Source organism: Salvia splendens, chromosome 16 (assembly GCF_004379255.2).
Source record: "Salvia splendens isolate huo1 chromosome 16, SspV2, whole genome shotgun sequence".
Classification (NCBI taxonomy): Eukaryota; Viridiplantae; Streptophyta; class Magnoliopsida; order Lamiales; family Lamiaceae; genus Salvia; species Salvia splendens.
In genome coordinates this window covers 12,439,886-12,455,515 of record NC_056047.1, presented here as the reverse complement: position 1 = coordinate 12,455,515, position 15,630 = coordinate 12,439,886, and the positions used below count along the sequence as shown (strand labels likewise).

At 35.2% G+C, this 15,630-nt stretch overlaps 1 protein-coding gene across 2 annotated transcripts; it reads left to right on the top strand.

The window, feature by feature from the left end:
- Positions 1–5,468: 5,468 nt before the first annotated feature.
- LOC121771508 (nuclear pore complex protein NUP98A-like) lies at positions 5,469–14,824 on the top strand. 2 transcript variants are annotated; one of them, XM_042168300.1, is made up of 13 exons: positions 5,469–5,612; positions 5,885–5,950; positions 6,733–7,035; positions 7,862–8,446; positions 8,821–9,048; positions 9,142–9,773; positions 10,254–10,335; positions 10,465–10,525; positions 11,088–11,226; positions 11,318–11,434; positions 11,556–11,724; positions 12,802–12,861; positions 13,891–14,824. In XM_042168300.1, exons 2-13 carry the CDS (start codon positions 5,935–5,937, stop codon positions 14,592–14,594), a joined length of 3,096 nt encoding a protein of 1,031 aa, XP_042024234.1. In that variant the 5' UTR covers positions 5,469–5,612; positions 5,885–5,934; the 3' UTR covers positions 14,595–14,824. The 2 variants fall into 2 exon arrangements, with proteins under 2 accessions (XP_042024234.1, XP_042024235.1); XM_042168301.1 differs by having other exon boundaries at positions 5,860–5,950.
- Positions 14,825–15,630: the final 806 nt, after the last annotated feature.

The window sequence follows — 15,630 nt, the reverse complement described above, 5'->3', positions numbered from 1 at the left end:
GTGTTACGATCAATCAGTATAGTCGAATAAATAGAGAGTTTCGATTCACGAGAATTTTATTTAATAGATAAATGAATATTTTATATAATTATAAATTATGTTGTATATATTAAATATATAATATATATGTGGGTGTGTATGTATGTGTTGTAACGTGTGCATGTGTAAATGGGATTATATAGTACTATTCATGTACGTACTTTACATATATACATATTTATAAATTTAGTTTTTTGGATAGACTAATGTATATACATTAAACAAATAAACATACGTACGTGGCATAGCAAATGAGCATTTTTATGTATTAGTTCGCAGCTCAAGTGTTTACAAAATTACACGTTTTTAGTTTTTCACTTATACGTGTTTTCCTTATAAAAATATTACAAATAATAAGTGAGTCACCTAATTTTGCAGCTATGTATTAGGACTATAGAGAATATATTTTTTAAATGAGAACGAGAAAGGGGGGTTTTGAGAAAGGTACGATATACATATATACAAAAAAAATAAAAGAGAAACGGGAGTTGGGAGAAAAACAAAAGAATAGTAGAAAGAATATTTAGGATTTAGAAGTAACAACTGTATATAATCTGAGAGTGGTAAACGAAGAGAACGGATCAAGCTTTTGAGTTGTTTACCTATCGTGATAAGATGTGTATAAATCACACTTTTAGTTTTACATGTGTTATGTGGTTGATTGTTATATGTTGAATTGGAGTGAATTATTGGATTATATATTGTGAAATTGATATGATTATGAATTATTTGATATAGAAGGTGGAATATTATATGGATATGTGATTGGTGCAATGGATATAATGTTGTAAATGAATTATATGATAGAAATATGTAATTGATGTTTTACATATGGTATTGAAAGTACATGAATCATGTGATTAAAGAGGATCTGTGACAGCCTTGTATTGGATCTAAAATTTTAGAGGGACCTATGAGTCCAATTACAGAGAGACCTTCGGGTCATAGAGGAATCCCGGGCAGATACCAGACTTGACTGTTACAGAATAATAAATTGAATAGAGTGGCATATGCATATGAATATGAAATGGTTTGTTTTTAAATTATGTTATATATATTGTTTCTGATTATATGTATTGATAAAAGAATATGCTTGATATTTGTATCACGTGAGATTGAAGGTGGAAATTTATATATACTAAGTTGTGGCTCATATAAACCACTAAAATTTTCAGGAATAAGATAACAGTAAAGTTTTAACTGACGTGGGTCAGAGGAACTCCACGTGTTATCAGGTTCGGCGGCTGACGCATATTGGCAACCTTCTCTTCCTCATCATTTTGCATGTAGATAAATGTATAGTATATAGAGTGGTGAGAGGGTTCCACTACTTTACAGGATATTTTGAAATATGTATCGGATAAGTGTTGGTTTGAACTTATATAATATGAGTGTTCTATGAATTAGACATGTGTATTGATTGCTTTTATGATAAGGGATTTATTTATTAAAAGAGTATACGTCAGAGGGGTTGAGGTGTGACATAAACATTATATCATTTTTCTGTCTTTGATATAATACCATGCAATTAAGATTTCGTTGGAATCATCATAAAATTTTTAGTCTGATATATTTTTGTAAAAAAATTAATTAATCCTATTTAAAATGTTATATCAAATTTAAAATTTAGAATAATTTTAAGAGAGAGAAAGTGAATTCAATATAAGATTTGAAATGATATAACTATGAGTCTCTTATATTCAAAGGCTAAAATACTCTTTTCATATTTAAATATAAAGAAAAACGAGGATTAAATTCAACCACTAGATTATAAAATTGTGTGATCCATATAGAGTTATTCGGTTATTACGAAAGATATAAGGTATATATGATCACATCCCTGTGCATGTAATTATAATAAATAGTTGTAATACTAATTTAATATACAATCAGTCGGATGAGATTATCGACTTAGTGTTTTGGTAGAATAAATTATGATAATACACTATATATAATTTTATAATAATTACGCAATGTCTTTCTAATAAATAAATGATACATAAAACTCTTAATTTTCAAAAATTAAGATAGGATACCGTCAGAGACCAAGAGTAAAAATGTCCTTGGTACGAAGAAATAACAATGAGTAATTTAACAAATATACTAAATTAGTTAATTAAAATTTTCAATATGGAATGCAAAACTTTACAAATAAACTGATTTTTTGTTGTTATATGTAATGTTTTGAACTTATGAATTTAGGGGTGCATTAGGGTTCTAATACTCCTTTAGAGTAAAACTTAAAACTAATTATACTCCTAGGATGCATATAATAGAGGGATTAGATTAAAAGTTGAGGTTGTTGCCCGCAGTACATTATTAGGGTCGTTTGGTACATCATACGGGTATAATTGAAAAATAACACTAATATCTACATTACAAAATGGAAGTTCCATAAAATCATCATGATGTTTGGACGACATTATGATTTCATTTTCAATCAATGATTCAAATCTCTCTCTCCACCACTTCCCCCATTTTCGTCGATCACTCCTCCACTCCCTTCCCACAAAACTGAAACCCTAGTCGTATGAGATTTGAAGAAAAATCACAAATCAACATCGATTGAGGCTGCGAAAACGAAACCCCCATCTTGAATCGGCTGTTTCTGAACTCGATCGACGGTTTTAGCTTCGAAACACATGTAATTTTTCGACGCGATTCACTACGTTGTGTGTTGAAAACGATGAAATTGATTTTCATTTAGTGATTACATTATAACAAAGGAAGTTTCCTTTTTTTCATTTTAATTGTAAATTTGATTTCTACGAGATTGAGTCATCGATTTGGTTGTCCATTTTTCCTAGAAAATGTAGGTGCTTCATAGTTGGGCGTCGATTGCGTTTTCATACTATAAATTATTTTATCTGTCGTCTTCTTCATTGCATCGGATGTACTTGTTTGGATTGGCTGTAGGTCCTGTGAATGCATGTATAAAATTGAATCTGTAAACTGTAAATATCGTGTACATTATTCACACAAATTGGTACATTAATTCGATAATGTACGATTATGGTTATTTAATGTACGATTATCAAACAATCACCATAATATCGTATACATTATTCACACAAATTGGTACATTAATTCGATAATGTACGATTATGGTTATTTAATGTATGATTATCAAACAATCACCGTGAATACTTCTGTGAACTTAATGTACGATTATGATTGTTTAATGTATATGTCACATTCTTATTAATATAGATTATAATGGGTTTAATGTGTTGCGAAAGTTAAATCCATCACCCGAAGGGTTTAGCAATCCATGGAGCTAGGGTATAGTATCGACTCACTAACAAAACCTTGTTGTTTATTAATTTGATATAGACTGCAACATTATACAATCCCGAATGTGCATTATTTACCTCTGAACTTATACATTATTATGTGGATAGTTTTTCAGAAGTACATTGATAGAAAACATTAGATTAGTCCTTGATATCAACTACATTAATATGTGTTATGGTAGTTTGAGTTACAATGGTGAACATGTTCTGTACATTACGTACAATTTATTATCTGATGTACTTTTGTTTGATGTTTCTTATTGTGTAATCTCCTAATATTTTGGTTTGATATTGCTCGTAGTCTAATCTCCTCAATGTCAATATTTTTGAATAGGTACAAAGTCCCAAAAAATCTTGGTGTTGAGGACTTTGAGGAGGACATGCAACCTTCCCCAACCCATGATACATTATACGTGCATAATTGTACATGACTTTAAAATAGCATTCATTGCGACAAGATGTAGCTATATATGTACATACATTATTCAGTAATTTAATTACATTAATGTCTGGGATTCATACATTCAAATACCATTTTCATACATTAGCATCGACATTAAACTAATTATTTCGTAAATTAAACTAAGTCTTTCATACATTACAAAACCATATTCGTGCATCAAGTTCTGTATGAAACCAAAACCAAAGGATAAAAATAGAAATTATAGGAACGTGTTGGTAATATGCCCTAGAAACCCTAGGGGAAAAGAATTATCTCCATGCACTTGGAGAAGTTTTCGTTAGTATGTCGGTACTACAACCTAGCCCGATGGATTGCTAAACCCAAAGGTATGGATGCAACGTGCTGCAAGACATTAAACTAAGCCTTTTGTACATTAAACTAGGTCGTTCGTACATTACGAAGCCATATTCGCACATCATGTAGTCATTTACTGCCTAAATGAATGATGTACATAAAATACATAACTAATATAGTCATTCACTAGTAGATTGTTAAACTCTAGGGGAATAACTCTAACTCCTTTTCTTTGGTCAATGTTTTGTGAGTGAGTCGGTACTACACCCTAGCCCCATGGACTACTAAACTCTTGGGGATTGGATTTAACTTCCGGCCCCTAGCAAACAACTAAAAATCTACATTACTAGCTAGTGACATATACATTAAATCACTTTATTTGTACATTGCAAACAATATGAATTCTATGAATATTAGCGATTAAGTAATCTACATCATGACATAAGTAAATCTATATTAAAGTACAAAATTCATATAGTGTTTTCTGCGATCTATTGAATTGACCATGGCTCAAGTTATGTACATTATACAAACACAAGTTGTACATTATAAAAACGAACACATATTGTAAAAGCTGAAAAATTCGTATCTATTCATGGAAACGAATTTTAGCATACGAATCGCAGCTGAATTGTAAGACGATTCATGGAAATCGATAGTAACTTCTGAAAATTATAGCAGACGAATTGCAGCTGAATTGTAAGACGATTCATGGAAATCGATATTAACTTCTCAAAATTATAGTTGACGAATTACAGTTGAATTGTAAGACGGTTCATAGAAATTGATAGTAACTTTTGAAAATTGTAGCAAACGAATTGCAGTTGAATTTTGTGATTTGCAGAAATGTATACCGTAAAGATGGAGGAGAGAAGAATTAATTATGGAGAATAAATCAGAAAATATAATTACCAAATTTAATGGAGAGAATTAAAGAGGTGAAATAACTGCTGAAAATAATCACTCTCAACGATGCCCTTTTTGATTAAATAAAATAATTAAATACAAGCCATGTGTCACAAATTATGACCATTAGATGATAAGACTCAATGGTTTAAGATAGGTTTTGGGTTTTGGTAGTATTATTTAGTGTAAGGATTTGAATACATGCCTATGAATTTAACAACATTTTTTTAAATGTGAATTTGATTTGTTTTTTCTAATAATATATGACAGTATTATTACGTAGTTAGTAATATGCGGCCACAATAATAACCTAATGTTGAAACCATAAAAATAGTACTTTAATAAATAAAATAACAATAGAAAACCATATTTTCATAATCCAAACTAACAATTGAGAAAAATAAAAAAATGAGCCCATAACAACTCTAAAAGCCCATCTTAAGTCTTACGCGATCGATCCCCAAATAGTCGGTTCCATTCTCTTAAAATAATTGATTTTCGTCTCATCTTTCTACATTTCCTCCAACTCTTCGCTGCTTGTCTACGCGACCCTACTCGTCGATTTCCGCCTTCGCGCTGCCGGTGGATCCCTCGCTCTCCCCGGATTCTCGTCGAAGGTATCTCCCCGCTCTTCGTTTAAACCTAATTTTGTATTCCGATGCTCTTCATTCTTCTTCGAGCTACAGTTCTTTGATTTGTTTGTTTACCGCTCAGTCTCGTGTTAATATTGCTTCTGTCGTCTTAATGTTGTTTGTGTCGAGGAAAATTATAATAATGTCGATACCTCGGTGTTTATTTGTTCATTGAACTGATTGTCGTATTGGGGATGCGTTTTTGAATTTCGTTTATTCATGTTCTGAATAGGTCTGTTTTCCTACTTGCTGTTCAGATTCCAGATAAAAGAGTACGCCATACTGGTTTTCTTTTTTCTGAAGAATAATGTTCGGAAGCAACCGTAAGTGCTTTATCCCCTAACTTAGTCAGTTTTGTATATTTGATTATTTTTTATTGCCACATTGGTTATTCTTTTGATTATTTTGTATTGCCACATTTGCTATTCTACTCTGGTAGTATCTTTCTGTGGAAAACTCTGCTTAAGGAGTATGTCTATGTCTCCTCTTTACACCTTTGAATCCATATATCAACAACAAATTCCTGACGTGAGTTTGTCAAGTATTGGTTAGGTAATGATAATGTATTGGTTATTTGCATGATTGCGGATGATAATGAATTTATTTGTTGTGTTATGGTAACAGTTCATTCGAGCATCGTGCATGACCTAATGCTGCTTAGGGCTTCCTATTCTCTTAATTTATATGATGAATAAGGAGCGGATGTTTAGATCAGGGAGAATAATAAAGACATGTAGCCAAGAGTCTTGTTTTGAGGGAAATTTTTGAGGAACACTTATGATAAGGATCTACATTTGCTAAGGACTTGTATCCTATAGAATCTGTACATTAAATCTAGCGAGTCATTCTCCAACTTCTCATCTGTGAAAGTCCGACATTAAACCTCTGTACTAACTTCTTTATGAACTACCATGCCATCATTTAACTGTTCAATGTGATCTATTTGTGTTCCTGAGCCCTCAAAAGTATTACTTATAAAGTCATACGTCAGATCAAATGTTTCATTGTTTATTTGACAAATGGGAGAATACACAATTGAAGATCTTTTATACAGTATGTTCTTGTTTATGCTTGTACATCCTGACTTTTCCTTGCTCTCTTGCAGCTTTTGGGCAGTCTTCTAGTAGCCCATTCGGGTCTCAACCTGTTTTTGGGCAAACTAGTAGCGCTACTAACAATCCTTTTGCCCCTAAACCTTTTGGTGGAAATACCAGCCCTTTTGGCTCACAGACAGGGGGTTCTATTTTTGGCAGCATGTCTACTGGTGTTTTTGGTGCCCAATCTTCTTCTCCTTTTGGATCCACTTCTGTTTTTGGTGCATCATCATCACCTGCTTTTGGAAGTGCAACCCCAACCTTTGGAGCTTCCACAGGTTCTGCATTTGGAAACACATCTTCAGCATTTGGTGGTGAGTAGTTGTATTGATGAAATGAACTAGGTGTAAAATATGGTTGGTGCAGTATCCATAATTCCCTTGAAGCAAGTGTTTTTGCATTTAATTTTTTGTATTATACTATGTTGCAGTCTATACACTCTGGTTTTAGAATTGTGCGTATACATATGCGTTTCAAAATCAGAAAATCCAGCATATTGCCTTCTCATATGATGGTTTTGTGAGAACGGAGCGAGGCAAAAAATTTAGGCTGTTTTTCTCTTTCATATAAAGGGCTTAGATGTCCTTAAGACTAACCCCAAAAAGTACTACTATTTGTCTTCTTTAGAGAATTTTGGCCCGCCATTTTAAACACTTCATTTTTTCTCCTTCTCCCTCTCTTTATCAACATTAAACTTTAAAGTAATGATACTTTTACTCAGTTAATTTCTTCATTCTTATAACCGCTACCATTGTTATCATGTTCTCAGCCTAGTGTTTGCATGAATTGTTGTTTTTTCCCTGCTTTGGGTGAGATTCTGTTTGCTAATTTCTTGACCTAAAAATGAATGGATATATCATTGCCTACTCTCAAACAATATCATGTTGACCTTAAAATTCATTATGTGGTTCACTGGTGGAGTCCTGAAATTCAAGACAATTTCGACAAATGGAAAACTTGAATGAATAATATTTTTAGCTGATGAAGTTCATGATGTAAAACCAAAAGCATGTACTTATTTATCCTTAAATCCACTAAAGTTTCACTTATCAGGCATGTTTCATGAATAATTATCATCTTTTAATTCCTTTATTATTCTTCAAACATTCTTGTGTTGAGTCATTTTTTTTTGAATTATAGGGTCCTCTGTATTTGGACAGAAGCCCACATTTGGTGGTTTTGGATCTAATACTACTCAATCAAGTCCCTTTGGAGGTTCATTTCAGCAATCACAGCCTGCCTCCGGGAGCAATTTATTTGGCTCATCTACACCTTTTGGTGCTCCTAGTCAACCTGCCTTTGGTGCGTCAAGTAGTCCTGCATTTGGGGCACCCAGCACTCCAGCTTTTGGTGCAACTAGCACCCCTGCCTTTGGTTCTACTGCAAGCCCAACATTTGGCAGCACAAGTGGTGGCTTTGGTGTGTCAAGTTCTCCTTTTGGATCAAGCTCTCCAGCATTTGGTGCTTCTTCCACTCCAGCATTTGGGGCTTCTAGCACGCCAGCTTTTGGTGCCACAGCTGCTCCTGCTTTTGGTGCAACAAGCAGTCCGGCGTTTGGTGCCACAACCTCTTCCGCATTTGGTGCTTCAAGTACTCCGTCATTTAACTTCGGATCTAGTCCTGCATTCGGCCAATCAACATCAGCATTTGGACAATCAGCTTCTGCCTTTGGAAGTAGTCCATTTGGTGCAACATCATCCTTTGGAGCTCAAAGTACTTCATTTGGTAAGCTTGCTTTCCACGACTGATGTATCATTCTAAAGTCAAGTCCTATTCATGAATGTATCTTTACACTGAGCAGATTGTCTTGACCTTGTTTTGGTTGAGCAGCAAAAAAATATTTGAATGAATAAAGTTGAGAATTACATGCCATATACTGGTTAATTTATTTTTCTGTGGCGATCAATTCCATTTAAGCTAGTGTAAGGGACTTGCACTTGCTTTCCATACATGAAACTGATTGAACTTAGTTTGTTCATTTTCCTTTGCAAAAAGTCCTAAATTTTTGCTACTTGTATGGGAACAATATCAAGTAGGGCAGCTCAAAACAATGTCTGCAACTGCTGCTTCTGACTATTTGCTTGAATAATTTGTTACAGGAGCTCAGACTACAATGCCTGCATTTGGTAACTCAGGATTTGGACAGACTGCTTTTGGAGGGCAACGGGGTGGGAGTAGAGTAACTCCATACTCAGCAACACCCGAGACAGATGGCGCCACAGGTACACAGCCTGCTGGAAAGCTAGAATCTATCTCAGCCATGCCGGTCTATAAAGATAAAAGCCATGAAGAACTTAGATGGGAGGACTACCAGTTAGGAGATAAAGGTGCTCTTCTGGTTTAAATTTATGATCCTTTCCTGAAAAGAATTTCTTATCCAAATATTTAGCTGAATGTTTTGTTTTCTGTTAAAAAATCAGGAGGCCCAGCTCCTGCCGGCCAGGCTACTGCTGCTCCTGGCTTTGTTAGTTCATTTTCAGCCACACCCACTCCTTCATTCGGCCAGTCATCCGCAAATCCCTTTTCATCTTCAACACCTTCCAATCTATTCGCTCCAAAAACACCAGCGTTTAACAATTCAGGCTTTGCACCTTCAACTGGTTCTGCCTTTAGTTCTGCACCTTTTGCAACAGCAAATACAGCTAGCCCTTTTGGCTCTACATCATCAACAACAACCTCCTTATTTGGTCCCGCACCTCAACCATTTGGAGCCAATACCTCTCCTTCTCTTTTTAACTCTTCAAGCCCATCTCCTTTCGGATCACCATCTATTTTTGGGTCTTCATCGTCACAGGGGACTGGAACTGCATTTGGTACCAGCTTGGGGTTTGGTAACACTCAGTCTTCCCCATTATTCCAGTCAACGACACCTACACTTGGACAGAGTAGTTCACCTTTTGGACAAACAACTGCATTTGGTCAAACTGCATCAGCTTTTGGTCAGTCAAATCTTTTTTCTACACCCTCTACGGGTTTTAGTGGAAATCTGTTTTCCAGCAGTTCTTCTCTTCCAAGCAGCACTGGCGGCGCCTTGGGATTTGGTCAAACAACTGTAAGTTCTTTATGACTTCTCTTCTTGTTCTTGCTTGTTATATATTTTAAGCAAACTTAGCCAATGCTTTTATATAGTGAACTCAAAATGAACAGTATGATAGCTGATCTCTTAATGCCATATGCTTTGTCAAAAAGCAATATAAGTGTCTCTCTTTGTGCACATGCATATGTGCAAAGCTTGGGATCTCTTTGTCGAAGGAAATGAATTCACAGAATCACTACGTAAAATATTTAGATATTCAGTTGAATTGTAGGAGTTCGGTATGGACATTTAATAAAATTTTCTATGTATGCATACGGAGACTTGAGAATCCATAAATTGAAAGGTATTCCTTTGCCATTTATGAATGATACTTTTTTGTTGCCATTTTGTGTAGGAGATTATTTTTTATTGATATCCAGAAATTTATTTGGTCTTGTTTCTCTCTCTCTCTCTCCCCGTCATTTCTAATATACTCTTCCTTTCATTTCTTTGAAGCCTTCTCTTTCTACTCCATTTCAATCGGCGCAGCCGGCTCCTGGGAGCTTCAACTTCAGCAATTTTGGCCAGTCACAAGCAGGTAATCATTGTTGTGAATTTTCAGGTTGACCTGATAATGTTACTTGCAAGTGCTCTCTCTCTCTATCTGTGTATGTGTGTAGCCTTGACAATGCAGCATCCTATTATTTTAATGATCCTGTCTTTGCAGCTGCTCAAAGTGGCTTTACTGGCACCCCTGGCATGTTCAGCAATACTTCTTTTGGACAAGCGTATGTCACTTTTTTCTTATCTTGCACACTAGTCACGAAAACTAGAATTATTGGATGCATACTCATTGCGTGATTGATCTTTCTTTTTCGATTAGTTTGGGTAGCTCATTTATTCACCGGACATGCTCTTGCTCTTTCTTTTAGTTTTTGCAGAGGGGTTTGTTGAAGGGTGAATCTGGTTGAAGTTCCATTTTATTTGCTGAGCCATGTGTTGTATTATTGCCTATTACTTATCTAACATGCCAGTCTGTCTACAATTAGGTTCAGTTATTTAGAATGGCGCCTTAGTTCTGGTTGTTTTTATGGTCAATCATGTCAGTGGACGGACTATCTTATGTCTCATGACCTAGCTCTATCCCTCGGCCACCTTCCCATCTTACTTCTAAATTTTTGTTGACTTTGAAGCCATTATGGATTTCTCTTTGATCGTATGATGAGCTTGAAATTGTATTGGAGGGTTTTTGTATCATATAGGTCTCTGTAAAACCCGCTTCAGTGTGGCCAGACCTTAATCTCCTCCCTCCTGTACTGTGATATGAGTTGCTTTGCTTTCATTTTACAGGCCAGGCACACAAACCACAGTTGCTGCACAAGCAGCTCCCATTACAAATCCCTTTGGAACATTACCTACAATGCCTCAGGTGTCAATTGGTCGTGCAGGGATTTCCCCTTCTGTTCAGTATGGTATTTCTAGCCTGCCAGTAAGTATTGTTTCACAGAACTTGAGCAGATTAGAGAGCTTGCATGATGTCTTGGGGCATTTGTGTGAATACATCTTTTTTTTACTAACAGGTTGTTGAAAAACCAGTTCCTGTAAGAATATCATCTCTTTTAACATCTCGACACCTCTCCCAAAGGCGTGTAAAGCTTCCAGTTAGGAAATATCACCCTAAATCCAATGGCCCAAAGGTAAGATTACTCCTAAATGAAACTCAACATGCATCAAATATGTTATCTGATCTATTTTGATGCAGCTTAAGGCAATTGGCTTTCTAATAGACGTTTTCCTTCTATTTTCAAATCCTCCCAGGTGCCTTTCTTTAACGATGATGAAGAAACAGCAAGCACGCCAAAAGCAGATGCTCTTTTTGTGCCAAGGGAGAATCCAAGAGCTCTAGTGATTCGTCCACTGGAACAGTGGCATTCTAGATCCAGTGCAGAGAAAACAAAGACCACTAGCACTCCCATGCGTGAAAATGGTATATACCAATATCTTCTTTACCTTATTGCTGGATTGTTTGGTAATGATGTGATTATGCTTGATTTCTAGGCAACTGTATAAGTAGATGTTTTGATATGATGAGTGGGAACATTTTAGTTCAAGTACGTTGGCATAATTTTTTGTTCTTCTTTGAGCTTGCATTGTCCTCTATGCATGTCTGTATGTTTTGGTACATATAGAACAAATCTTGTCACTTGAGTGTTTGATTATGATCTTGTGTATGAATTCAAAAGAAACTGTCTTGCACAAAGTACTTGATAATCCATTTCTGATTTCTGACATTTGTGAAAGATCCTGTGGTTATAAAGGGCCTGATGTACTCCATGTTTTTTCATTACGTTCAGAAACATGTTAATTTATCAATGATGATCTTGATTATGTGTTGTCTTGTATGCTCCCTATCATGTTGGCAACCCTTTTACTGGAGGGGTGGGAGGCTTCAGTTATTATTGATCTATTATGTGGTATTATTATTGAAAATTGATTTGTTGAAAGATCTATCCAACAAATTGGAAAGACAACATTCTAGTTTGAGCTTAGTTGTTCCTTCAACCCGACCTAAAATTTTGCGAGCAATGATTACCGTAATGTAGTATAACCATACATGAAGACAATGGTATGCCAATAGTAAATCTTGTGCTGTTGGTGTGATTCTTTAGAATCAGTATCATATGTGGAGATGATTGATGAATTGATGGTTCATCTGAGCTCACGTAGAGGGTTATTTAAAATTCCCAGTAAATCTATTCCCGTCTCAACGACTTCTGAGACTGTCATTGATGGAGTTTGAATCCCATATCAGAATACTGTTATTGGAGACATACATTTCATTGTTGCTTTACTAATAACATTGTTGAGTTGGATATTGAGATTGTGCCTGCGATACTGTTTAAGATATTATCCCCTCTTTATCTTTTCCTCCCTACATGAATTGTTTTCTCTTGGATCTGGCATACCTCATGCTTGAGGGCTTAACTGGACTTGTGGCTGTAAGTGTGTTTATCTGTTCACTTTATAGTTATCTTCATCTCCAATCTTCATTGGTAATGAACAGGTGAGCTTCATCATGATGGCTACAATTCCATAAATGGGAACAGGAACAAGGACAAAGATGGTAAGCATGCTCTTCTTCCATTGAGATTTTGCAAATATCATGTACTTCAGATTTTCATTACATAACATTTCTCCTGGTTCTTAAAATAGGTTTTATTATGTGTTTGTCTTCATTGTTTTATCATCTTTGAAAGTTAAATCTAGTAGTTGTATGCCTTTTCTTTTAAATTAAAAAGATAAAATCATTGAATTGTTGTGGTTGCTCGTTGGGCTATGGTGTTGTGCATCATTTAATAAGGGTACTTAAATGTTAATGACCTAATTGTTTTGAATCTTATACTTCCCAAACTCAACAGCATATATATGTAAATTTGTGTAACTAGACCGAGTATGAGGAAATTAACAATGATTTAGGCATGCGTGTCTACTAGTGGTAAAGTACCTTCTTGACAACATCAATTTATAAAGTAGAATGTGTAAACTCTCATTTGTGCTGCCAGAATCTGATACAGATATGCATCTTTAGGTTTTGTTAGTTTTTAGTAGTATATTATTTTTAGTTGTTTGAAATGAGTTCAAATCTTAAGAGTTTGATTTGGTTTAGGATATTTAGTATTAATCCTTTAGAGTTTTATTCAAGTTGCAGTTTTTTAGTCTTACAAGCTTTGCTCCCTACGTTTGGAGGGTTCAGTAATTAAGTTTAGTTAAGCTATTTTTGCTGTGGCCTTTTTGGTGGATGGCCCCTTAATCATAGGAGTATTTATCTTATTTATTTCCTATCTCTGTTTTTTTCATTGTTATCATGCCAATTGTGTGATATGATTCGTATTTTGAGATATTAGCGAATGCATATGATATACCCGCCTATTACTCCGTATCAAAATCCCTTCATTCTAGATTCATCAAGAGTTGCTAACATTGGCAAACGTATGAAAGAAATCATGAATCAGTTCCACTACCTTGGCTAAATTCACAAAAGAATCTTCATATTATTTTGTAGTTATGATCTCTTATTTTATGTAACATTATGCACTTAACATTTCTCTTTTAATGAGAAATGCGTGAATCTGATTAATTGTTTGTAATTCAGCTTCCCCAAGAGAAGATTCAGTGGAAAATGGTCTGGCTAAAGAACAAGCTGATCCTGTAAAAGGGAACCAGAAAGCTAATGGTGTCCATGATGGTCTTTCCACAGAGAAAGGTGACTCATACATAACTCTTACAGGGCATCGAGCTGGTGAAGCTGCTATAGTTTATGAGCATGGAGCTGGAATTGAGGCGTTGATGCCAAAGCTCCGCCACTCTGACTATTATACCGAGCCACGGATCCAGGAGTTGGCTGCAAAGGAAAGGGCTGAGCCAGGCTATTGTCGCCATGTGAAGGATTTTGTAGTGGGAAGGCATGAATATGGTAGCATCAAGTTCTTTGGGGAAACTGATGTACGGAGGCTAGATCTCGAGTCTCTGATCCAATTCAACAATCGTGAGGTGATAGTTTACATGGATGAGAGCAAGAAACCCCCCGTTGGACAAGGTCTGAACAAGCCTGCTGAGGTTACACTCCTAAACATAAAATGCTTCGATAAGAAGACAGGTCATCGATATGTGGAGGGGCCAAGAATCGTCAAGTACAAAGAGATGCTGAAAAGAAAAGCTGAGGATCAAGGTGCTGAGTTTGTTTCTTACGATCCAGTGAAAGGAGAATGGAAGTTCAGAGTCAACCATTTCAGCGCATATAAGCTTGGTGATGACGAAGATGAAAGTTATGAAAACGTGCTTACTTGTTTTAGTTGACGCCTGAGTATGTGTGTTTTGTTTGTGAAAATGCTAGTAGTATGTTGGTAAGTTTGGTTTGAGTTGGCAACTTTTGTATTAAGTTTTCACTGGTAATGTTTCAGTTAAACCTTTGGTTCTTTGTTGTTTAGTTTCCACCTTTTTTGGAGAGAGAATTATAAGACACTCTTTCCCATGTCAACTGTATCACTTGCATCTTATCTGATATATACAAGTTTATGAACGTGTTACCATGGCTGCAATGACTACAACACCTTGATGTGAAGATAACCTTCCTTACATTTGGCCACTTAAATTAGACCCCAGATATGTCGTACATATATGCATGCATGTGAGGAGAATATGAAAAAATGTATGAAAACTGATCTAAATTTCATAAAGTTAAATAACGGAGTTACATTACACGCATATAAGTGGAGTACCTTATACTACCTTGTTGAACATTTGAAAATGTTTTCTCCCTGTGTGATAAGCCCCCCTTCGACTTCTCATTCTTCAACTTTGCAAGAAAATATTACTCCCTTCGTCCCATAAAAATATGACATATGATATGGCACAAGAGTTAGGGTAAAATTGGTAAAATAAGAGAGATGAGGAAAATAGTAGTTAAAGTAGTGCAAATGGATAGTGGGACCTACATTATTATTAGTGTTTTGATGGTATAAGTAGTAAATAACGTAACGTATAGAGGTAATAAATTGTGATAACTTTCTTTAAAGGGAAATGAGACGGAACGAAAATGAAAAGTGCACTTATTTTTATAGGACGGATGAAGTACATTGGACTTCTAATTCCTCATATACGTTTCAATTTAATGCATTCCACTTTCTATATTTAGACGGCGTCTATTCTTTACATATATAGGGTAAATAATACGAAATAATGATGATTTTTTTTGTACTAATACGAAATAATGATTAAATTTTTTGTACCAACATGAAACAATGATGAAATATTTTGTACTCTATGTAAACAAAGAGTGGATAGCGTTTAAACATACTCATGACAGAATGCATTAAAATGAAACATAAGTAAA

Coding starts and splice junctions, on each gene's coding strand:
- LOC121771508 (XM_042168300.1), top strand. Junction 11,725..12,801: donor CACTCCCATGCGTGAAAATG/GTATATACCAAT, acceptor GGTAATGAACAG/GTGAGCTTCATCATGATGGC. Junction 12,862..13,890: donor CAGGAACAAGGACAAAGATG/GTAAGCATGCTC, acceptor TTTGTAATTCAG/CTTCCCCAAGAGAAGATTCA.